At 37.5% G+C, this 25,171-nt stretch overlaps 1 protein-coding gene across 1 annotated transcript in view; it reads left to right on the top strand.

The window, feature by feature from the left end:
* FAM227B (family with sequence similarity 227 member B) overlaps positions 1-25,171 on the top strand; it is a 244,952-nt gene that overhangs the window by 182,896 nt on the left and 36,885 nt on the right. The window contains exons 12-13 of the mRNA XM_088839595.1: positions 12,234-12,331; positions 16,940-17,100. Of these exons, the coding sequence (XP_088695721.1) occupies positions 12,234-12,331; positions 16,940-17,100 (259 nt within the window). The remainder of the gene's footprint in view (positions 1-12,233; positions 12,332-16,939; positions 17,101-25,171) is intronic.

The raw sequence follows: 25,171 nt of genomic DNA, 5'->3' as shown, positions 1-25,171 counted from the left end.
TAATGGATCATCAATGTATCTCTATCTATCACGCACTTTGATTGTCTTACACTCTTTTATTATACATGAAGCATTGGGTATAAAGTAACTATAGACATTTAGACAATATTATTTTCCACCAGAGATGCCTCTTGCTTTTTCCAGTTTGCATGAGGGACTAAACACCATGCCTTAAACAGTGACTGAACTGGATTACAGATGGATTACAGCTTAGAACCACTAGACCGTTCAGATATGACCTAAATCAAATCCCTTATGATTATATAGTGGAAATGAGAAATAGATTTAAGGGACTAGATCTGATAGATAGAGTGCCTGATGAACTCTGGATGGAGGTTCGTGACATTGTACAGGAGACAGGGACCAATACCATCCCCATGGAAAAGAAATGCAAAAAAGGAAAATAGATGTCTGAGGAGGCCTTACAAATAGCTGTGAAAAGAAGAGAGGCAAAAAGCAAAGGAGAAAAGGAAAGATATAAGCATCTGAAGGCAGAGTTCCAAAGAATAGCAAGGAGAGATAAGAAAGCCTTCCTCAACGATCAGTGCAAAGAAATAGAGGAAAACAACAGAATAGGAAAGACAAGAGATCTCTTCAAGAAAATTAGAGATTCCAAGGGAACATTTCATGCAAAGATGGGCTCAATAAAGGACAGAAATGGTATGGACCTAACAGAGGCAGAAGATATTAAGAAGAGGTGGCAAGAATACACAGAAGAACTGTACAAAAAAGATCTCACAACCAATATAATCATGATGCTATGATCACTGACCTAGAGCCAGACATCTTGGAATGTGAAGTCAAGTGGGCCTTAGAAAGCATCACTACGAACAAAGCTAATGGAGGTGATGGAATTCCAGTTGAGCTATTTCAAATCTTGAAAGATGATGCTGTGAAAGTGCTGCACTCAATATGCCAGCAAATTTGGAAAACTCAGCAGTGGCCACAGGACTGGAAAAGGTCAGTCTTCATTCCAATCCCAAAGAAAGGCAATGCCAAAGAATGCTCAAACTACTGCACAGTTTCACTCATCTCACAGGCTAGTAAAGTCATGCTCAAAATTCTCCAAGCCAGGCTTCAGCAGTATGTGAACTGTGAACTTCCAGATGTTCAAGCAGGTTTTAGAAAAGGCAGAGGCACCAGAGATCAAATTGCCAACATCCGCTGGATCATGGAGAAAGCAAGAGAGTTCCAGAAAAACATCTATTTCTGCTTCATTGACTATGCCAAAGCCTTTGACTGTGTGGATCACAATAAACTGTGGAAAATTCTGAAGGAGATGTGAATACCAGACCACCTGACCTGCCTCTTGAGAAACCTGTATGCAGGTCAGGAAGCAACAGTTAGAACTGCACATGGAACAACAGACTGGTTCCAAAAAGGAAAAGGAGTACGTCAAGGCTGTATATTGTCACCCTGCTTATTTAACTTATATGCAGAGTACATCATGAGAAACGCTGGGCTGGAAGAAGCACCAGCTGGAATCAAGATTGCCGGGAGAAATATCAATAACCTCAGATATGCAGATGACACCACCCTTATGGCAGAAAGTGAAGAGGAACTCAAAAGCCTCTTGATGAAAGTGAAAGAGGAGAGTGAAAAGGTTGGCTTGAAGCTCAACATTCAGAAAACGAAGATCATGGCATCTGGTCCCATCACTTCATGGGAAATAGATAGGGAAACAGTGGAAACAGTGTCAGACTTTATTTTTTGGGGCTCCAAAATCACTGCGGATGCTGATAGCAGCCATGAAATTAAAAGACGCTTACTCCTTGGAAGGAAAGTTATGACCAACCTAGATAGTATATTAAAAAGCAGAGAGACATTACTTTGCCCACCAAGGTCCATCTAGTCAAGGCTATGGTTTTTCCCGTGGTCATGTATGGATGTGAGAGTTGGACTCTGAAGAAAGCTGATCACCGAAGAATTGATGCTTTTGAACTGTGGTGCTGGAGAAGACTCTTGAGAGTCCCTTGGACTGCAAGGAGATCCAACCAGTCCATTCTAAAGGAGATCAGTCCTGGGTGTTCATTGGAAGGACTGATGCTAAAGCTGAAACTGCAATACTTTGGCCACCTCATGCGACGAGTTGACTCATTGGAAAAGACTCTGATGCTGGGAAGTATTGGGGGTGGGAGGAGAAGGGGACGACAGAGAATGAGATGGCTGGATGGCATCACCAACTCGATGGACGTGAGTTTGATTGAATTCCGGGAGTTGGTGATGGACAGGGAGGCCTGGCGTGCTGTGATTCATGGAGTTGCAAACAGTTGGACACGACTGAGTGACTGAACTGAACTGAACTGAACTGAAGATTCACCAAACTCTAGGTCTTCCCTGTTCTTTGGGCATGATCTTTGTGGTTTTTAATTAAGAACCTAAGAAGTCTCTATATCCTCAGCCATGAAATAGGGAGAGACAGTTAATTCTATGCTTTGAATGTTTTGAACTTAACTCTTTAACCTCCAATAACACACATCTTCAAAATCTGACACATTGTCCTAAGGGGAAGACCAACCAGCTATTTGTGAAATATTGTCTTCTAGCCACTGTCTAAGACCTGGAAGAGACTTTGTCCACCCTTTGATAAGCTTCTAATCCATCCCTGTCGCAGCCTTCCGTACTACAGCAGAACTCTAAATATCCCATGGTAAAAATTAGCTGCGGTGTACCTGGGAGTTGTCTTGATTTTATACCAGCCTACGCAACTTCACTTTCCCTTTTCACTTTCACACATTGGAGAAGGAAATGGCAACCCACTCCAGTGTTCTTGCCTGGAGAATCCCAGGGACGGGGGAGCCTGATGGGCTGCCGTCTATGGGGTCACACCGAGTCGGACACGACTGAAGTGACTTAGCAACAGCAACAGCAACGTGATTGTTAAAGCTCTGATGGTTCATCTCTTCTCTAATAGAGTACTGTGTACACCAGACCTGATTCTCAGTAGTACCCCAAATTAGTAAATGCTTTCAAGGGGTGAAAATAACTGGAGACTGTCAGCTCACAAAGTGGAGCTGGAAATTCTGGAATTTCCACTTGTTCTACCATTGTTTCCAGTGTCCTTTAAAATGACATTTTTGTCATTTACCCCACTTTTTCTAATTATTGAAGTGGAAACATTGGTCTATAGGACCTACTACATCTGACTCAGAGTAAAAACCTGAAGTAGGTTATTATGAAAGAATGTTTATCCTTCTCACATACACACAAAAGAAATTCTCAGAACAAAACCTCCTAGAAGGTTAAAAATGAAGCAATGAGAAAAGATAATAATCAAAAAAGATAAAAGTATTCAGTAAAAGAAAGCTGATATAGTAATATTCATATCAGACAAAGGAATAAAGCACTAAAAGGAAGAGAGACTGCATACTGATAGTTAATATAATGTGTGAAGATGTATATACCAAAAATATTGCCTAGAAACATAGCAAAAATGTTCAGACTCTCAAGGATGAGCTTATAATTTTTCATATAAAATCTGTAATAGTTTAATTCTCCCCTCTTAGATGATAATAGTTAAATCTGACAAAAAGTGTTAGTAAATAATATATATCAGAAAAATACTAGTGATAATGACATGTGTGTGTGTGTGAGAGAGAGAGAGGCTATATGCAATAACTCAAGACGGTCCATTCAAGCGGAGGTACAGATAGAACATTTCCAAATATTTTCTGCATGCTAAGTCAAAAATAATATCCCAACAATATATAGATCTTACCAACCCTTCTTCTTCCCTTTTTACCTAACTACTGTAGTCAGTAGTTCTAGCTACTTCTTTGTATTCATCCCCAACTCCTTTTACAATTTGCAAACTAAAAATAATTAAAATAATTAAAAATCATTCTCCATCTTTCCCACATCTGAAAGTGTACAGCTAAATGTACACAGAGAACACATTCAACCATGCTAACTAGTCTCATTTTTAATTCATTAAGTATACAACTCCAATGGTCCTTAATTCTGTCAAGTAATCATAGTTTCCTCTAGTCCTTTATTTCTACCGCTCATGAAGACAACTATTTCCCCCTTTTATCTTTTCATATCTCCAACACTCTCTCAGCTATACTCAATCTCAGATAGTAATTTTGCTTCCTACTTCAGTGAGAAAATTACAGTGATGAGAACTTCCACAAACTCCCACCACCATTTATACCCAGTTACCAACATTATCTTCCATATCCTCTGCTTTCCCAGGCTTCCCAGGTGGCGCAGTGGTGATGAATCTGCCTGCCAGTACAAGAAACATGAGAGACACAGGTTTGATCCCTGGGTTGGGAAGATCCCCAAGAGTAGGAAATGGCAACCCACTCCAGTATTCTTGCCTGGAAAATTCTATGGACAGAGGAGCCTGGTGGGCTACCATCCATGTGGTCACAAAGAGTCAGACATGACTGAGTGTGCATGCATCCTCTTTCCCATCTGTGCTCCTGTCTAAGGACAACTTTGCCAAGCACTTCACAAACATAATGTTCATGTACTCCCCTAGTGATCCTATGAGACCGGTGTTCATGATACTATTTTACAGCTGAGGGTACAGGTTCAAAGTTACATCATTTGAGAGTAACTGTTGCAACATGGTGTTACCTACCACCTTATTACTCAAAAGGCAACTCCATGGACTGTGGTATAGCATCACCAATACCTGTGATTTTATTAAACCCCATACCTAATAACAAAATCAAAAACTGCATTTGAAAAAGATTCCCACAATTATTTCCTTCAATGAAGAACACTAGCTATCTGTGCCATTCTCTTCTTTCCCATGAATTTTCCACTGTAATATAATGGCACCAATTATTTTAAAAACAAAATTTGTTCTTAGATCATATTGTAGTAGCACTCAGTCTTTCTCTCTAAGAAAATTTTATTAAGAATGACATGTCTTCCCAAGGTACTAACTAATTCAAACCTTCTATAAATTCTATTAGTGCTTTGTGGTCTTAAAATGAAACTTCTGATGGTGTCTATTCTCTTGGTATGATTGATTCCATTACGTTTGAATTTGGTTAGGCTCAGTAGTCAGGATAGGAGCTTAGTGGTAGCAGATCAAAGAATTTGGAATTACCAGCTTTAAAAGAACCAATTCTTATTCTAATCATTCATATTTTAGCTATTAATTACTCATTCACTTAGAAATCTTGGTTTAATTAAAAGCAGAAATTAATTTTTCAAATTTGATCTTGCAATATGAACTTTCTTTAAGACATATTGTTAGTGGTGAATGTTGATAATCCACCCATGGAAGAGGTTTGAGAGCCTAGAATTTCTTTTAATGGTGGAATAAAATGCTAGTTTCTTTGTTTAGGACAGAAGTCTAACTTACAGTAACTGTTGTGATGGAAAGATTTTGGTGAAAGGGTGGGGAACTGACGCTGCGTCACTAGGACTTCTGCTAGCATTTTTCCCATTAGAGCACAATGATTCTAAACAAAGTAGAAATTGTACGGGTGAACCACAGCACCCTTCATTTAACATGTACAGTAAAAGGAAAACATAATGAACTCTTGCAAAAGTTTCATGCCTGCTACATTTGACCTCTCCATCCACATTTTGAATGAAGCATATGTATTTCATGTAAATCATACAGAACACTGACACCACCAAAATGTGAATTCTTTACCACTTTGATTTTATTATTTCAATGTTTTGATTTTTAACTAATAATACTGTAATTTATTCCTCTGTGGTAAAGGTAACTATGCATTCCTTGGCTCCTCTTTTCTTCATGCTTTACATAGTGGTTGGGTTGGTCCATTCCTATTTCATTTATAAAATTTATGATAATTTCAGATAATCAGGCTTATTAACAAGTTTATGACTTAAGGGGTAAAACCACATCACTCACATCATTTGTTAAGCAACTATAGTATTTAAATTAACTCATAATTACGGACCAATTATTTCAATCATCATCAAAGATTTGAGTTCAATGTATTATTTCCTGACAGACACATAGTAAAAATCTGTTTACACTAGCATAACTGCTTCATTTTAATCTCCTTTGCTCTTTTTCTTCTTCATATTCTTAAAACAATCCCTAAGGTAACACTTTCCTGCAACTAGGGTGGTCTCCTCAAAGTCCTGTTAAAATACCTTATTAGCCAACCTCAGCCCTATGTATATGCCATTGGCCTGAATTCTTTCTCCATGTCTGAATCCTGCAAATCTGATCAGTTTTTAAGTGAGCCTTCTCTGATTAACTCATCCCACAAACAATCTCTAATTCATCCTTAAATTTTTATTTCTGATACAATCTGTTTGCCTCTTTGTCTTATATTAACTTTTGAATAGATATTGAAATTTTCACAAGTATTACCTGCATATGTTTTATCAACCTACTTGATTACAAATGGTAACTGAGGCCAGCAACTGTGTACTTTCAATTTCTCTTGAAATTTGTAGTGTTTTTCACAAAGTCTGCAAAGAACACATTTCTTGAAGCAATGCATGAAAAATTGGATAAATGGAATATAGGTTTAGGTTTAAGAAATCACATTTGTAGGGTTTTTCCCCACTTTATGGAGGTAGATTAATTTAATCTATCTTCTCATGCCTTAATTCATATAATTTAAAATAGGGAACATAATTTAAACAAACCAAAAAATGTCTAAAAGACCTCTTTTACACAGGAGGAAATTTAGACTCAACTGGAAAGTGGGTCACTGGAGATTACATATGTAGTTGTAATCAAATTCATTTTTTCATTGCCCAGAGCAAGTTGCAAATGCCATAATTATCTTCAAAGAGACTAGATATTTAGTCCTACCTGTGCCTTGAAAGGATATAAAGGTGAATACTTGTTAACATCTCAACTGATTAACACCCTCTCCAAAGAAAAGCTCTATATAATGTAATGAATGTTGTTGATATGTAAATACAGCCATATTTGAGTCTATAACATTGCACTATGTTAACCAAGGACATATAAAGAAAAGTATAATCTGATAAAAATGGATCTACAAGTGGCCAAGAAAATTCAGTTCTAATATATGTCAGTCTACCTCAGCTCAAGAATATGTCTCAGATTTTCTAAAGAAATAGATAACACTCAATCATTCCTCAATATTTTCTCTCAATGAATCTTTTATTAAGTATGAAGTATCGGAGAGTTTGAATTCATTCTCCTTAAAAAATGATGGTAATGACAATATTGTCTAAAATTTACATAACCTTCACAGGATGCCAGTTACGTGTAATTTGCCTATATGATCTCATTTTTATCCAGTTAGCAAGTCTATAATTTAATCATTATTATCATTTCAAAAATGTATTTCAAGGAACTGAACGCTTTAAAGAATTTTATTTGCCCAAAGTCACTTAGTTTTCAAATGGCAGAGCTGATGTTTAAATCTGAGTCCATCTGTCTCCAAGGCTTAACTAATACACTACTCTGATTCAGGAATGCACATTAAGTTCACATGCACGTGCCTTAAACTACTGGTTAAGTGGGAGTTGGAGCAACTCTTTTAGTGAATAGGAGGGGGAAATACCTTGAATACTGTGACTGGAATTGTCTTGGGAAGTACCTGCAGAAATGGCTTATGTATTTTTAGAGCAATTTTTGGAGTATGATTAAGGTCTTGAAATGCTTTGCCACTAGTGGAACATTCACCATGAGTTTAGTTGTGATATTTTTCAAATAAAAGCAAGAATCATGGTCTGAAAAGTAGAAACATATTTGTAGAATAACACATGCAAAATATTGTCCCAATAAATAAAAAATATTGTGTCAAAAGTAGCCACAATGGCACAGTAAAAAGACCCTGAGCTCACCTCCTCTAAAAAGCACTCCAAAATCACAACTATCTGCAGAACAGCCATTAGTGAAAAAGACTAGAACCTACCAGAAAAGTCTTCTATAGCTAAAGACATAAAGAAGGAACTATACCAAGACTAGTAGGAAGGGTAGACTTACCATATAATCAAATCCCCTATCTCCCAAATGGATAAACCACAAACTGGAGAAAAATTATATTTTAGAGGTTCTCTCACATCAGGCTACCAAGTCTAGGGATCAGGTACTGAGAAGAGAAGCCCCCAGAGTGTTAGGCTTTGAAGGTTCAGTTCAGTTCAGTCGCTCAGTCATGTCCGACTCTTTGCAACCCCATGAATCACAGCACGCCAGGCCTCCCTGTCCATCCCGGAGTTCACTCAAACTCATGTCCATTGAGTCGGTGATGCCATCCAGCCATCTCATTCTCTGTCGTCCCCTTCTCCTCCTGCCCCCAATCCTTCCCAGCATCAGAGTCTTTTCCAGTGAGTCAACTCGTCGCATGAGGTGGCCAAAGTATTGGAGTTTCAGCTTCAGCATCAGTCCTTCCAATGAACACCCAGGATTGATCTCCTTTAGAATGGACTGGTTGGGTCTCCTTGTAGTGCAAGGGACTCTCAAGAGTCTTCAATTGCAGGAATCCCTCCAGACTGGGGAAAAATAAAAACTTCACTCTTAAAAGGAAAACACAATATCCCTGCTGGGCTTAGAGAGTCTCCTGGGGAGGCAGGATAGGGGAGAGACTTTGTCTCACTCTGGCTATATAGTCACTGGTTGCAGACATATCGGGGAGCATCATTGGCAGTTGATCTCTTGGCTCATTAGCTCTAAGACCTGGCCCCACCCAAGAGCCTACAGACTCCACAGTTGGGAAGCCTCAGGCCAAACAACTAATTGGCAGAGGCATAGCCCCACTCATCAGACAGTCCACCTAAAGACTGAAGAGCCCAGAACTGCCTCTGTACCCATCCCTAGACACTGACCAGCCCACCAGAGGGTCTTGGCATTTATTGTGCATAGGGTAAACATGAAGGTCCTTTTGTTTAAACTATCTGTTCATAACAAGGTTCAGTTCAGTTCAGTTCAGTTGGTTGGTTGTGTCTGACTCTTTGTGACCCCATAGACTAAAACACCCCAGGCCTCCCTGTCCATAACCAACTTGTGGAGTTTATTCAAACTCATGTCCATTGAGTCAGTGATGCCATCCAACCATCTCATCCTCTGTCGTCCCCTTCTCCTCCTGCCAATCTTTTCCAGCATCAGGGTATTTTCCAATGAGTCAGTATCTTGCATCAAGTGGCCAAAGTATTGGAGTTTCAGCTTCAATATCAGTCCTTCCAATGAATATTCAGGACTGATTTCCTTTAGGATAGACTGGTTGGATCTCCTTGCTGTCCAAGGGACTCTTAAGAGTCTTCTCCAACACCACAGTTCAAAAGCATGAATTTTTCAGTGCTCAGCTTTCTTTATAGTCCAGCTCTCACATCCATACATGACTACTGGAAAAACGATAACTGACTAGATGGACCTTTGTTGGCAGAGTAATGACTCCGCTTTTTAATATGCTGTCTAGGTTGGTCATAACTTTCTTTCCAAGGAGCAAGTGTCTTTTAATTTCATGGCTGCAGTCACCATCTGCAGTGATTTTGGAGCCCTCAAAATTAAAGTTTCCCCATCTATTTGTCATGAAGTGATGAGACCGGATGCCATGATCTTAGTTTTCTGGATGTTGAGTTTTAAGCCAACTTTTTCACTCTCCTCTTTCACCTTCATCAAGAAGCTCTTTAGTTCTTCTTCACTTTCAGCCATAAGGGTGGTGTCATCTGCATATCTGAGGTTATTGATATTTCTCCCAGCAATCTTGATTCCAGCTTGTGCTTCATCCAGTCCAGCATTTCTCATGATGTACTCTGCATATGAATTAAATAAGCAGGGTGACAATATACAACCTTGACGTACTCCTTTTCCTATTTGGAACCAGTCTGTTGTTCCATGTCCAGTTCTAACTGTTGCTTCCTGACCTGCATACAGGTTTCTCAAGAGGCAGGTCAGGTAGACTGGTATTCCCATCTCTTTCAGAATGTTCCACAGTTTATTGTGATCCACACAGTCAAAGGCTTTGGCATAGTCAATAAAGCAGAATTAGATGTTTTTCTGGAACTCTCTTGCTTTTTCAATGATCCAATGGATGTTGGCAATTTAATCTCTGGTTCCTCTGCCTTTTCTAAGGCCTTTTCTAAAACCAGTTTGAACATCTGGAAGTTCATGGTTCACGTACTGTTGAAGCCTGGCTTGGAGAATTTTGAGCATTACTTTTTTGCTAGTGTGTGGGATGAGTGCAATTGTGTGGTAGTTTGAACATTCTTTGGCATTGCCTTTCTTTGGGATTGGAATGAAAATTGACCTTTTCCAATCCTGTGGCCACTGCTGAGTAATATCACCTAAGTATGTTTTAAAGAAAAATTCAAAATTGAGCATGTTTTATTTTTAATTATTTCTCCCAAAGGTAATATTTTTATTCATTTATTTATCTTTTCAGTGTTCCTTTATACAAATGAAGGCAAGTACAATAGATATTCTATCCCTTTTAAACTGAACATAGCATATTATGTACTTTCAGTCAAGTAATATATTCTGTGTACTGTTCTGCAATTTGCTTTCCTCACTTAATGATATAACCTCAAGATATCTTCACATCTGTACAGAGTTGTTTTCTTTTTACAGCTCATTTCTTTTTACATCTCATAGTATTCCAACAAATAGGAGTACCATGGTTTTTTCAACCCGCACCTGACTATTAAATACATAGGTTTTTTATAATCTCTAAATTTTACAAATCATGCTATAATCATTAAACTTGTACATGTGTGTTTTTGTACTTGTGTAGGAGAAGGCAATGGCAAGCCACTCCGGTACTATTGCCTAGAAAATCCCATGGATGGAGGAGCCTGGTAGGCTGCAGTCCGTGGGGTCGCTAAGGGTCGGACATGACTGAGCGACTTCACTTTCACTTTTCACTTTCACACATTGGAGAAGGAAATGGCAACCCACTCCAGTGCCTGGTGGGCTGCCGTCTATGGGGTCACACAGAGTCGGACACGACTGAAGTGACGCAGCAGCAGCAGCAGGAGATTGTGAAGAATATATTCTTAGGGGAGGAATTACTGAGGCAAAGAAAAAATGTCTGTGTTATTGATAGATATTGTCAAATTCCTCTCCATAATGGGTTGTATGTTTTTGAACAAGTTTTAAAGTAGAGAAATTATATGATTCATTACCTTTCTTGCCCATTCTGACTCCCAACTTAACCTTTGTTTCACTCTTAAAATACAGGTTGCTTGCCTACCAATTTTTTAATCTCTGCCAGAGACAAATGCCTAGTTGCCTCCAGTATTTCAAGCTAATATCAAATATCTTTTAATATGTAATATAAATAATCAACCCAAGTAACCTTCTTTAATTCTTCTAAGGTTTGTCATCAACTTCACAATCTGTAGTCTAATTTGTCTACCTGGTATCTGGTAATAATTGTCAGTGCCAAGATCTAGTACAAACTCCTCAGGTATGTTTTCTCTGTTCTATATTGAGGTACCCTTAGTAACCAGCCTGTGCTTTTAGGCCAACTGACATGACTGATTAAATGATATAGTTCTCCTTTAAGATAAGAATCCCTGTGTGCCCTCATGCATATTTATGCGGGTTACAAAAAAAAATATACCAAGTCTTTCCTTATCTGGGTGTGTTGTCAGTATATGGAAAAGGTGGACTCTAACATGCCAAGGCCCAAACCTCCTATTCCACTTAACTAGAGGATCATGGAAAGAGCTCTGAACTCAGAAGCAAAAGACCTAGGTCCGTATCCTCTTCCTCTAGTCTCAATAAATGGTAGGGTAAGACTTAGAGCAAAACTTAATCTTAGAAAAAGTCGTAGAGTTTCCAGCACTTTAGTTTTCTCATCTATAAATTGTGGGAAATTTACTTAGCTCATAAAATGGTTTATGAGGACAGCATGAAATAGTGTAAGTGAATAAATTTGAAAACTCTAAATCCCTGTTAAATAAAATGAGATGGAATATTCATTTCCTCTGACTAGGGCGTGTGTGCATGCTCACTTGACTCTTTGAGATCCCATGGACTGTAGCCCGCCAGGCTCCTCTGTCCATGGAATTTTCCAGGCAAGAATACTGGGATGGGTTGTCATTCCCAACTCTGGGAATCTTCCCAACCCAGGGACTGAACCTGCATTTCTTGCTCCCTCATTGGCAAGCAGATTCTTTACCACCTGGGAGCCTAGATTGACTGAAGCAAGCTATTATGTAACAATATCCTAACCTCACACTTTTACCTCTCTCCATGTTTAATGTACATTGCTGGGGGAAAAAAAAAAAACAAACATGGTGTCATTCCTTTCTGAAGAAAAAAAGAACAGAATTTAAGAAAAATTTTTGTTTGTTTGTTTTAGCTATAGACTTCGATATAACGAAAATTTTACAGAACCCAAAAGCATATACAACGCCTGCATTCAAGGAAGAATCAAGATCATCAAAACTACCAACAAAGGTTTGGAGTATAATGATCTTAAAAAAAATGTTCTTACTTTTTTTAATTTTCAGTATAATTAATTCAACAGTTTCACATGGACAATGTAGGTTATTATACTCTTGATATATCTTTTAGAAAAACTGATCAGAAGAGATTTATTAGGGAGACTAACCTTGATATTGCTAAGTTGTATTTATTTCTGAAACTATCCTCATCTCTAAGGAAAAAGAATAATGTTTATCTTTTCCTCATAAATCTGGCACTGCTTCTATTTGGGCTGACATCCAAACATGGCTCTGACCTCAATAACCATCAGTCAAAGTTGTAGACAAAACATCAAAGGAGTTTTCAACAGTGATTGACCTGTCCCCACCTCTTAAACCACTGTCCTGGAATAAATGACCACGTGTAGGTATTGTTAATCTTCAGTCTTGAATGCTTGCTTTCTCCACAGTTTTAAAAGTGCCTCCAAAATAGAGATTCTATCCTACTACCTTGTGTTTCTTTAGCCAAAATATGATGAGACTATTGGCTTGAACTTCTGAATTCGATCTCTTAATTTGTTGGCCAGTTAAGTTTTAAATCTGTTGCAGTCTTTATTGATAAAATTTTGTCTGAATTATCTAGTTAAGTCTGACCATTATTTTAAATTTTATATTATGCCATAAAAATCACTTTTTGAAAGTCATATTCATATATTTCCAGGTCTTTAATAATCCAGAATCTCTTCCAAATGTCACAGTCCTGCCAAGGATGTTTTGTCAGTGCTTAGGATACAAATTGGTGACCTCTGAGAATCAGGGTGATATAGATGGCAATATTGCACCATCTTGACTGCAGGGGATGGGAGGGCAGGGGAGTGGATGGGAGTAGAGGAGGAGGGTAATGTTGGTAAATTTCAAAATCAGGAAAGTATGATAGAAATTGTATACCTGATCTTCAACAAGCGCTAAAAATGGTCTTTCATACTTTGTTTACAAGTTGGAGAAATATGGATGGAGGGATTTAAAACTGACCAAATGACCTTTCTTCAGATGACACTTTAAAAGCTGGAAAGCAAATGGCAGTTATGTCTTTGGCAGTATACCATATTGCTGCATCACTGGCCCTGTATTCAGTTCAGTTCAGTTCAGTTGCTCAGTCGTGTCCGATTGTTTGTGACCCCATGAATCACAGCACGCCAGGCCTCCCTGTCCATCACCAACTCCCGGAGTTCACTCAAACTCGTCCATCGAGTCGGTGATGCCATCCAGCCATCTCATCCTCTGTCGTCCCCTTCTCCTTCTGCCTCCAACCCCTCCCAGCATCAGGGTCTTTTCCAATGAGTCAACTCTTTGCATCAGGTGGCCAAAGTATTAGAGTTTCAGCTTTAGCATCAGTCCTTCCAATTAACACCCAGGACTGATCTTCTTCTGTATTACACACATTTTATTGACAACTTTAATGAAAATATGGTTGCCATTTTTTATTAGCTATGTAGAAGTCATAAAACTTGGAAGAATTATGAATGACCGAAAGTTTGCAACCGGCTGGAATAACAGACCTGATCTTAGAAGATAAACAGTTACTGTGGAAAAAGTATATAAGTCCAAAATTATAACTTCTTAAGTATAGCATTGGAGAAGGAAATGGCAACCCACTCCAGTGTTCTTGCCTGGAGAATCCCAGGGACGGGGGAGCCTGGTGGGCTTCTGTCTATGGGGTCGCACAGAGTCGGACACGACTGAAGTGACTTAGCAGCAAGTATAGAATAATAAAGCCTTGGCTTAGAGGCATCTGAAAAGATTTGGGAATCACTTTCAACAGTAAGCTCTCTATGTATCAAAAGTAGAATGTCATTGATCCCAGAATCTACTGTATTCATTGGCTGTCTAAACATATGTGCTGATTGGACAAAGATTGTGCATTATGTTCATTTTGGAGCCCTGCATTGTAAAAGAGTGTAATAATCAAGATAATAAAGGGCTCTGAAACCATACTATTTGAGCGATGGCCAAAATATGTAGAGGTGTTTCCACTGGAAAAGATGAGACTGGAGCCCATAATAACTGTTTGCGAATATGTGGAGAGCTATAGTAGATTAGATTAGCAGCAGGATTAGACTTTTTCTGTATGGCTCAAAAAAGCTTTTACTAATACATACTGAAAAGTTTTACTTTTACTAATAAGTAAAAGCTGTACAGAGACATGTTTCAGTTCAATGGAAAGAAAAGTTTTCTAAGCACTTTTTCTTTTTTTTAAGTGTCCGACTCTTTGTGGTCTGTAGCCTGCAAGGCTCCTCTGTCCATCTCCAGGCTAGAATACTGGAGGGGATTGGCATTCCTTTCTCCAGAGGATCTTCCCTACGCAGGGATCAAACCGGAGTCTCTGGCATTGCAGGCAGATTCTTTACCATCTGAGCTACAAGGAAGTCCTTCTAAGCACCAGTGTCATCCAAATGCTGAATGAGTGCTTATGGGTTCCCAGTGTCCATATGAGCATAGACAGGACACACTTTCAAATCTCAAAATCAAAAGTTTAGCTTTCTATCCACTGTCAGCAATTATCGTTTAGTAAACTAACAGAATGGAGAAGGCAATGGCAACCCACTCCAATACTCTTGCCTGGAAAATCCCATGGACGGAGGAGCCTGATAGGCTGTAGTCCATGAGGTCGCTAAGAGTCGGACACGACTGAGTGACTTCACTTTCACTTTTCACTTTCATGCATTGGAGAAGGAAATGGCAACCTACTCCAGTGTTCTTGCCTGGAGAATCCCAGGGACAGGGGAGCCTCCTGGGCTGCTGTCTATGGGGTCGCACAGGGTCGGACATGACTGAAGTGACTTAGTAGCAGCAGCAGCAAACTAACAGAAAAGCTGAAGGCTGAAACTATTCCTTGAACTTCCTAGTTCATCCTTTGTGACCCTTCCAAAGCTTATTGGATTGCCTGGTTCTTCAAATTTAGTACTAAATTGACTTTGGCTATAAAAGTTTTGTTTTATGGAATCTTAAAGTTCTCAGAGTTTTCTGCCATTATCTTTTGAGGGGGTAATTGGAAGCAGTGGGACTTCTGTTAATTATTTTGGCTACTTGGTGTCTATTTAGCAAGAGTTCTTCGGACAACTTGAGACCTTAAAGTACCCAAGAAAATGGCTAAGGCTCCACAAAACACTGGATTGGCATTTAATGCCTATTTCTGCTCTTGACTGATTGAACTATCCTTTAAAAAATCATAGATTCTCATAGAGAAGGACAGATCTCTGTACTTTGGTTTTCCTAGTTTAGAAACTAGTAACTGCAGAAAAATAACAGAAATGTCTATATCTAACACTTCAGTAAGATAGAGTTTCTGTTTTATTATTACCAAGGCAGAACTCAGAAAAAGGGTCATTAAAACATCGTTCTAGACAGGCAAGATCTCCTTTTAAACTTGACAGAGCTCAGTCCAGTTTTGCATGCAGTTTTTGAGATCAGGCTAGATATTACCTAATATGAATTGTCATCAAGACAATAGTGGGATTACAATAATCCCACCATTTGAAATAATTTTGGATCATCTATGAATGAATACAGTGAAAAATTGACCATAAGCAAAAGAAATATGAGAATTTTATATATCAGTTAAAACAAATGAGAAAAAAATCTTTCCCCATAGGAAGTGGAATCAACAATAAATCATCTAGGGATTATAAAAACTGAGGAAAGACAACATATAAGTAGTTGCTATACTTACCTTGTATTCTACAAGAAGTCAATTGTAGAATATTAGAGCAATTATAATTATGGAGATTGTCTCCTTGACACAGAATTCAAGGTTGAAGTTTCTTTCATCAGCACTTTAATGGGCTTCTGGCCTCCATTGTTCTGATGAGAAGTCACCTGTTAACTTTTGGGGGTTCTCTTATATGTCATTTTTCTCTTGCTGTTTTTGAAATTTTTCTTTTTGTCTTTTTTAACACTTTTGACTATGATGCATCTAGATGTGACTTTATCCTGCTGCTGCTGCTGCTGCTAAGTCGCTTCAGTCGTGTCCGACTCTGCGACTCCAGAGACGGCAGCCGAACAGGCTCCACCGTCCCTGGGATTCTCCAGGCAAGAACACTGGAGTGGGCTGCCATTTCCTTCTCCAATGTGTGAAAGTGAAAAGTGAAAGTGAAGTCGCTCAGTCGTGTCCGACTAGTAGTGACCCCATGGACTGCAGCCCACCAGGCTCCTCTGTCCATGCGATTTTCTAGGCAAGAGTACTGGAGTGGCTTGCCATTGCCGTCTCCGGTGACTTTATCCTACTTGGAGTTAAGTTTCTAGGATGTGTTTTTCATAATACTTGGGAAGTTTCAGTCATTATTTCTTCATATTTTTTCCTATCCCCTTTTCTGGGGTTATGCTCATTTTTCTCTTTCTGTTCTTCAGATAGAATGATCTCTATTGGCCTGTCTTCATGCTAAAAGACTATCAGAGCCTTACAGCACACACTCATAGGCTCATAAGCACTTTCATTAAGAATGCCTTGCAAAATTTCCCTTTGTTTTAATATACCAGATAATAATTATATTTATAGTTATAATGCAGGTATATTTAATTTACAGTTCTTTAAAAATACACAAAAGTAATAATTGACTCTTCTTTTTTTTCCTACCCCTTACAGTCCCATTATATCAGTAGTGGTCCAGAGTTTAACCGTGTTCTCTTCAATTTTGGAGGTCAGAGTCCACTGATTTTATATTATCTTAAGATGCATGAGGTAGCTGGTATTTCCAAAGCCCCTAGACAAGTCAAGATTAAACTCACTGAAATACTGAAAGAACCATATCCTTTTTAAGCTTTGCTTTAATATGATCTATCTCCAAAATATTCAAAACTTTTAGCTTTTTTTAATATCTCAGTTAAGAAAAAAATTCATTGTATTTTATAACTAATGCTCTATTTAGCATTTAATTACATTCAAAACTTTCATAGCATGTTTGGCTAAAAGTCTTTTCTGTTTTAGATCTAAGGCAGTGATTTTGCATGTAAGAGAAATAAAACAAACATAAAACTCAGGAACTTAAAAAACTGGTATGTTTAGCTCTTTAGTAAAGTGTTCCATTTCAAACATTTGTCAGAACTGTGGGTCATGGGCTTCTAGATTTCTCCAGAAGAAAGTTTCAGATATACCTTAGCTATGTAATCCTTTGTTCAACTGAATATTTCTTAGCTTAATGTATAAAAATATATCAGATTGGCCAAAAAGTTCTTTTGGGTTTTTCCATTAAAAAAAAAAAGTCCCAAACACACTTTTTGGCCAACCCAATAATTTAATGAAGCTGGAGCTCTTTGGTTGCAGCAGGGGTGTCTATTTACATTCTTGTCCCCCTTCTGTGTAACCGATTCTGGCCCAGGTCTCACTAGGCACATGGATGAACACAAAGGGATATAGTAAATGGTCTCTTGGAAGGACTGATGCTAAAGCTGAAACTGCAATACTTTGGCCACCTCATGCGACGAGTTGACTCACTGGAAAAGACTCTGATGCTGGGAAAGGTTGGGGGCGGGAGGAGAAGGGGACGACAGAGAATGAGATGGCTGGATGGCATCACCGACTCTGTGGACATGAGTTTGAGTGAACTCCGGGAGTTGGTGATGGACAGGGAGACCTGGCGTGCTGTGATTCATGGGGTCGCAAAGAGTTGGACATGACTGAGCGACTGAACTGAACTGAACTGAACTGATATTTAGAAGACAGGTACCCTCACTCAGTTGACATTTCAGTCTTCACTCTACTGTACTGAGGGATAATAATGACATCTTTGCTCTTATGTTATTGTCTGAGGTTCACAACTTATTGATGCTTTCTTTGGATGGTTAAGCAGAGTTATAGATTATATCATGTAATTTAACTAAATTAACACTTACTAGTGGACCAATAGCTTTAAACATTTCCCTGAAAAGAAACTTTGGATTAATGGTAATATTCATAATGTAAGACTATTTAAAAAAAAAAAAAAGACTGAATGATATTTCCCTTATTTCTTGAAGGAGCTCCTTTTCAGTCACATTGAGAGACAAAATTCGTGGTGATCCAATCAGTTCTGCTGAGATATAGGCCATAAAAGACTTTTCAAAAACATCAATTGAAATATAGATAGACATCATTATTACGACAATGAGCCTAGCTCTAAATGTACATTGTACTTTTCAACATTAGCAAATAATAGTATGATGCCAGTTTAATTTGCAAGGCATTTATAAACTGTATAGACCTCAGTACAAATCTCTTTAATTTGAGGATAAAAGGTTCAGTATACCATTAATAAATATCATGTTAAATTTTATTTTTAAAATATTTTATTTCATCTCATTGTTTTCTATTTGTAGATGGCATCTTTTATAATATGCCTAATATATTAATACAGATTTATATGTATATAATTTCTAAATTTTAAATTATACCTATACGGGTATGTGTTCACATAGCTTTTACTCGTAGGATACATGATCCTAGAATTGTGGAGAACACTGCTCTAGCAGATTCTGAGGATTTTTTTCTAGGACACTTCTCCCATATTTCAGTCCAGATAACCTCCAGAGTCTCATTGAGCACAGGGACATGGAATTAACTTGGATGGATCTGGAACACAAGGAGAAAGGCAAATTAGAGAACTAATTCAGTCTGTTCTGAGACTTGTAATTAAGGATGCTCATTAATCTTGCGGAGGAGGCAATGGCACCCCACTCCAATACTCTTGCCTGGAAAATCCCATGGACAGAGGAGCCCGGTGGGCTGCAGTCCATGGAGTCACTAAGAGTCGGACACGACTGAGTGACTTCACTTTCACATTTCACTTTCATGCATTGGGGAAGGAAATGGAGTGGGTTATTCTTGCCTAGAGAATCCCAGGGACCGGGGAGCCTGGTGGGCTGCCGTCTATGGGGTCTCACAGAGTTGGACACGACTGAAGCAACTTAGCAGCAACAGCAGCAGCAGCAGCAATCTTGAAGTATTCAAACTAATGTTTAAAATTCAAAATTTTTAAATGTTTAGAAGTGAAACTTGAAAGATATCTAAAACCATTCATAATAGATTTTTTTATTTTTAGCTAATTTTTATTGTGATTGTAAAAAATGTCTCTATTTACATTTCTGATGGGCATGGATTTGTCAAACAGCAATACAAGGTTTCATAACACCAATTTACTGAGAATGTGGGAAGAGTGTAAGTATGGGTTGAGATGGGAAAAGCAGAAAATGGATATCTAGAACATGAAACCATTTAGGAGAGTATTTTATTTCCTAAAGATCTGAAAGAAATCACCATTTAGAAAGTGTCGACTATGGACAAAATTAATTTAAAAAGATACATACCACTTCAGTGTTCATAGCAGCACTATTTACAATAGCCAAGACATGGAAACAACCTAAATATCCATCTACAGATGAATGGCTAAATAAGATGTGGTACATTACTCAGCCATAAAAAAGAATGAAATAATGCCATTTGCAGCAACATAGATGGACCTAGAGATTATCATACCAAGTGAAATAAGCAGAAAGACAAATACCATATGATATCATTTATACATCTAAAATATGACACAACTGAACTTATCTGTGAAACAGAAACAGACTCGGAGAGAATAGACTGTAGTTGCCAGGGGGTGATGGTGGGGGATGGATTGGGAGTTTGGGATCAGCAGATGTAAACTATTATATGCAGAATGGATAAACAACAGAATCCTACTGTATAGTAAGGGAATTATATTCAATATCCTGTGATAAACCGTAATGGAAAAGAATATGGAAAAATATGTATATATGTATATTTAATCACTTTTCAGTACAGCAGAAATTAGTACAACATTAAAAATAAACTACACTTCAATAAAACAAAATTTTTTAAGAAAAAGTAATTAGACTTTCCATAATGCTTTCTGAGCTTGTAAAATGTAATACCTGCTGATAAGAAAAAATATTCCTAGATCTAATGATGAATAAAATGATAATGATGCCTTACATTCATCAGCGCTTGACAGTGTTTCAAAGAATATATTGACTCTTTCTGTGTGTTATTATGAGAAATGACGAAACTCCTTTGACAGTGGGAAGAGCAGGCGCTCATACAGTCACTCTGCAAATGAGGAAGTCAAAGCACGAGGGTGAGTAGCTTGCCCTGGTGATTCATGCAGCAGAGCTGGCAACAGCCTGCTGTTCCTGCTACTTGCCTGACATGACAGTCCAGGCTGGTGGTTGGCGGCACAGCCCAGTAATGTTTTTGACAAGATCTTTATTTTAACATCTTTTTCCTTTAAATTTTTTTGTTGTTGTTTTGGGGTTTGTTTTAACTTTTAACTTTATATTGGGGTATAGCTGATTAACAATGTTGTGGTAGTTTCAGATAGACAGCAAAGGGACTCAGCCATACATATACATGTATCCATTCTCCCCCAAACTCCCCTCCCATCCAGGCTGCCAATAACATTGAGCAGAGTTCCCTGTGCTACACAGTAGATCTTTGTTGATTATCCACTTTAAATGTGTAGTGTATACGTGTCAGTAATTTTTTTAAATTGAAGTAGAGTTGATTTTTACAATGTTGTGTTAAAACCAAGATCTTGATATCTGCTAATGAAATTTATGTCCGGATTTCTTATATCTGTGATGACTGTACGATCACTAAATTTATCTTTCTCCTGAAAATTTACATTTACAGCTATTTTTTTACATTGATATTTACAGCTATTCAGAATATAAAATATTTTTTATTAGTTTTCTCTGGGCTTATTGGAGTCCTCTGGCTTTTCTGAAGTGGAAAAATAACACTTTGTAGTAAATGCATCTATTCAGAGTGAAGGAGTAGGAGATAGTAGAGAAAGTGGAGGAGATAAATAACAAAAACAAAAAAAGTCAAATTTGATTCATCATGTTTGGAATTGGCAGTCTCTAAAATGGTCCTCGGTGGTTCCTGCCTTCTGTTTTATGCCCTTGTGTAATTATTTCCCATTGGGTATGGGCTGAACCTATGACTTGCTTCTAACAAATAGAATATGGCAAACATAATGAAATGTCACTTTTGAGATTCAGCTGCAAAAAGACTGACATCAGTCCTACGCAACCTTTCTTGCTTGCTCTTTTGGAGCCCTCTGGGAGAAACCAGCTACTAAGTTGTGAGCTGTCCTGTGGAGACTCCCCAGAGGCAGGGAAGTGAGGAAGGCAGTCAGCAGCCAACAAGAAACTGAGACCCTGTTATTTGCACCCTAAGTGTGGTGGAAAATAATATATTTTTACTGCAATAAAAGCCCTATTAAAATGCAAAAAAAAAACAAAAAAATGAAACTGAGACCCTTAGTCCAACAACCCTTAAGGAAGTAAATCTTGCTAATAACCACAAGAGTGAGCCTAGAAGCAGCTTCTCCTTCATTTGATCCTGAGATCACTGCAGCCCTTGCCATACCTTGATTGCAACCTGTGAGGGACCCTGAGCCTGAAGTATCCAGCTGAGCTGTGCCCAGATTCCTGACCTGCAGAAGCTATCCAATAATAAATGTTTCTTGTTTTATGCTGCCAAATTTCAGAATAATTTGCTCTACATCAATGGATAATTCATAATGTTTGACCAAAAGTCTGATTTAGACAAATGTCTTCAGTAATTTTATAGCCCCTATACACGTCATCCAAATATTTATCACATTGTAATGTAACCATTTCTCTACTTGTTTTTCTCAAGCAATAGAGAATAAAGAATTATTTGCCTCCATATCCCTGACACCAGAAAAAAAAAGTATCTTAAAATAGGTATTAAATAAATGTCTGATGGATGGGTATATAACAGTTTTATATAAAGATAAGACCAAATTTCATTTTATTTTTTTGATGAAGCTTGACATCATTGTTAAAATTAAGAAAGCCAGAGGATAGAGATAGAAATTTAGGAGTCATTGGTACAAAGTTAATCTTTGAAATTGTCATTATGTTTTTTAAATTTTATTTAAAAGTTACTGTATACCAAGCACTGTTTCTAAGTACTTTACATTTATTAACTCATTTAATTATCATGTCATCTTCTGAGATAATTACTATTATTGTCCATAGTTTACAGATAAGGAAACTGAGGCACGGGAAAGTTAGATAATTTGAGGACACCAGAGTAAGTTATAAAACTTGGAGTCTATCCTTAACAATCTGGTTTCTGAGCCAATGCACTCGAACACTCTGGTGCTGAATTGTTTACCCAGGGGGCATGTATAATTCCAGAAGATAAAACCATATTCTAGTGTCACAGACTTAGAGAACAAGCTTATGGTTAGCAGGAGGGAAGGGGTAGGGCTAGATTAAAAGCTTTGAATTGACATGCACATACCACTATATTTAAAAGAGATAACAAACAAAAACCTGTATAGCATAGGAAATGCTGCTCAGTATTGTATATTAACCTAAATGGGAAAAATATTTGAAAAAGAATAAATACATGTATAACTGAATCACTTTGCTCTACGTTTGAAATTAACACAACATTATTAATCAACCATGCTCCAGTATAAAATAAAAATGAAAAGAAAAACATATTCTAGGCTTTTTAAAATAATCACAATAATGGTTTGGGAGAGGGTTGGTAAGAGGGAGACAAGCCAACAGAAGACAAAAGAGAAGGGATGTCGTGATGATGTTCTCACATTTGAGAATATATAGTTAATTCAAATTTCTAGAGCTGGTCCTGTATTAAATAACTTTTATAGTTTTTCCTTCAGACATAGAAGATTGCATGATTGAGCACATTCTATTTCAAAATGCTTTATTTCTTTAGAAAGAAATTCTCTTTTCCACTCATTTAAAATCAGTTTTATCAAGACTTGCAGAGAGATTTATCCTGCCATTCTTTCAAATGGATATCATCTCGAACATATTCTCCTTCCAACCAGTTCATAAAGACTGCATTTCAGTGGAGGTTCATGCATGGCACTCATATTCACTTTTTTCACTACTTAGTTTTTTTATTGAAGTATAGTTGATTTACAGTATTGTATTAGTTTCAGGTATGAAGCAAAGTGATTCAGTTTTACATATCTATATTCATTTTTTTCAAATTATTTTTCCTTATAAGTTACTACAAAAGTGATTCTTATGACACACTTTTTTCTACTCAAATTCAGAACAATATGATACTTGATCAGTATGCAATTTTAAAATCAGAGTATTGTGGACCAGATCCATTTGGTCTGGTCCGTTTGTTTAAAAATAAACAACATCACAGGTAATATTTCTTTTGACTCAGAATGATTTGCTAAAGTCATAAGAGAGAAGATGAAGATTGTTTTCTTGTCAGTGTCTCTGGGTCCACATATAAACACTGAGAAGACTGGAGATGTGTCTAAGAGGAGGGAGGGAGGGAGCGTAATCATACATCACAAGATGCTCCGGATTCTGACATGATTTTTAACGTATAAGGAAAATTAAAAACGCTTTTGCTAGATAATATACATTAAATCATTACTAGTAGAAAATTTAAAATTTTTAGTGAATGATCTTTGAATTTCTTTTTTTTAATGTGACTGCTTAATGCTAGTGTTTTGAGTAAAACAGAAAAGAAAATCTGACTTCTAGGACCCAGAGCTGAATGTGCAGTATGTTTTCAAACTGGGAAGAATCTTGTGCAAAATGTATTTGGAGTGCCTTGTTTTCCCTTCTCACATTTGTCTGCATTTTTGTAGACTACCTCAACTCTTTTATGTGTAAAATAATTATTAGACTTTTGAGTATTTTTTAGTTTATTTTTTAGTTTCCAGTAAACCAAACTCTTTTATTTTACATGTGAAACAAATATTATATATTTTTTAAAAAAGAAAACTCAAAAACAAAATGTTGAGTCTCATTAAAAAGTAAAGTCTATAGGCTGTGTCTGTATTTCTAACCTGAGTTTATAATGTTCATTCACATTTTGTTGCAGTTTGGGAAAAATCTGAACTCAATGCAATGTCATGATGAGTGTTTTGTCTTACTATAAACACATGCTGCCACCACCACACATTTATACAGATTAACATGTAAAAACTATGCAGAGGCAGGTGATTAAACTACAATTAAAACTAATACAAGATATATTAATATCAACATTTATCCCAGCATAAAAATAAAAGCTATACAAAGAAACCATCTGTTGTGAATTATCCATGATGGGGGAAATTCAAATAGTCAATGGGGGATAAAAGAAACCCTGAGACTCATAGTAGATCACCAGTTCTATATAACTCTCCATCTACACAGAATCTAGTGGGAAATTCCTTAGAGCCATGTGCAATTCCTTTTTACTTTTATTCATAAAAAGAGTTCCAATAATATTTGTCACATGTGCATATATAGATTTTTTATCACTAATATGTAACAATTTGTGTGTCATTACTAAAAGTTACTATGAATTGTATCTTTCATGTCAGTTCATTTCAGGTAAATTAACATATACTAAGGACCTGGTAATCACATTTTTGAAAGAATAAATTAGCTAAAAGACAAATGTCTGGGGGGTTAAAAGGCATCTAATCCAGAACCCTTTCATCTAGTTATTTTTCCAGTTCAGTTCAGTCACTCAGTTGTTTGCAAATCTTTGTGACCCCATGGACTGCAGCACGCCAGGCTTCCCTGTCCATCATCAACTCTCAGAGCTTACTCAAACTAATGTCCATCAAGTTGGTGATGCCATTCAATCATCTCATCCTCTGTCATCCCCTTATCCTCCTGCCTTCAATCTTTCCCAGCATCAGGGTCTTTTCCAATGAGTCAGTTTTTTGCATAAAGTGGCCAAAGTACTGGAACTTCAGCTTCAGTATCAGTCCTTCCAATGAATATTCAGGGCTGATTTCCTTTAGGTCTGACTGGCTGGATCTTCCTGCAGTCCAAGGGACTTTCAAGG

Source organism: Moschus berezovskii, chromosome 9 (genome assembly GCF_049115385.1).
Source record: "Moschus berezovskii isolate FMDL1 chromosome 9, NW_MosBer_1.0, whole genome shotgun sequence".
In the NCBI taxonomy this organism is placed as follows: domain Eukaryota; kingdom Metazoa; phylum Chordata; class Mammalia; order Artiodactyla; family Moschidae; genus Moschus; species Moschus berezovskii.
Note: the sequence above shows the minus strand (reverse complement) of the source record. Positions and strands in the feature narration are given on the sequence as shown.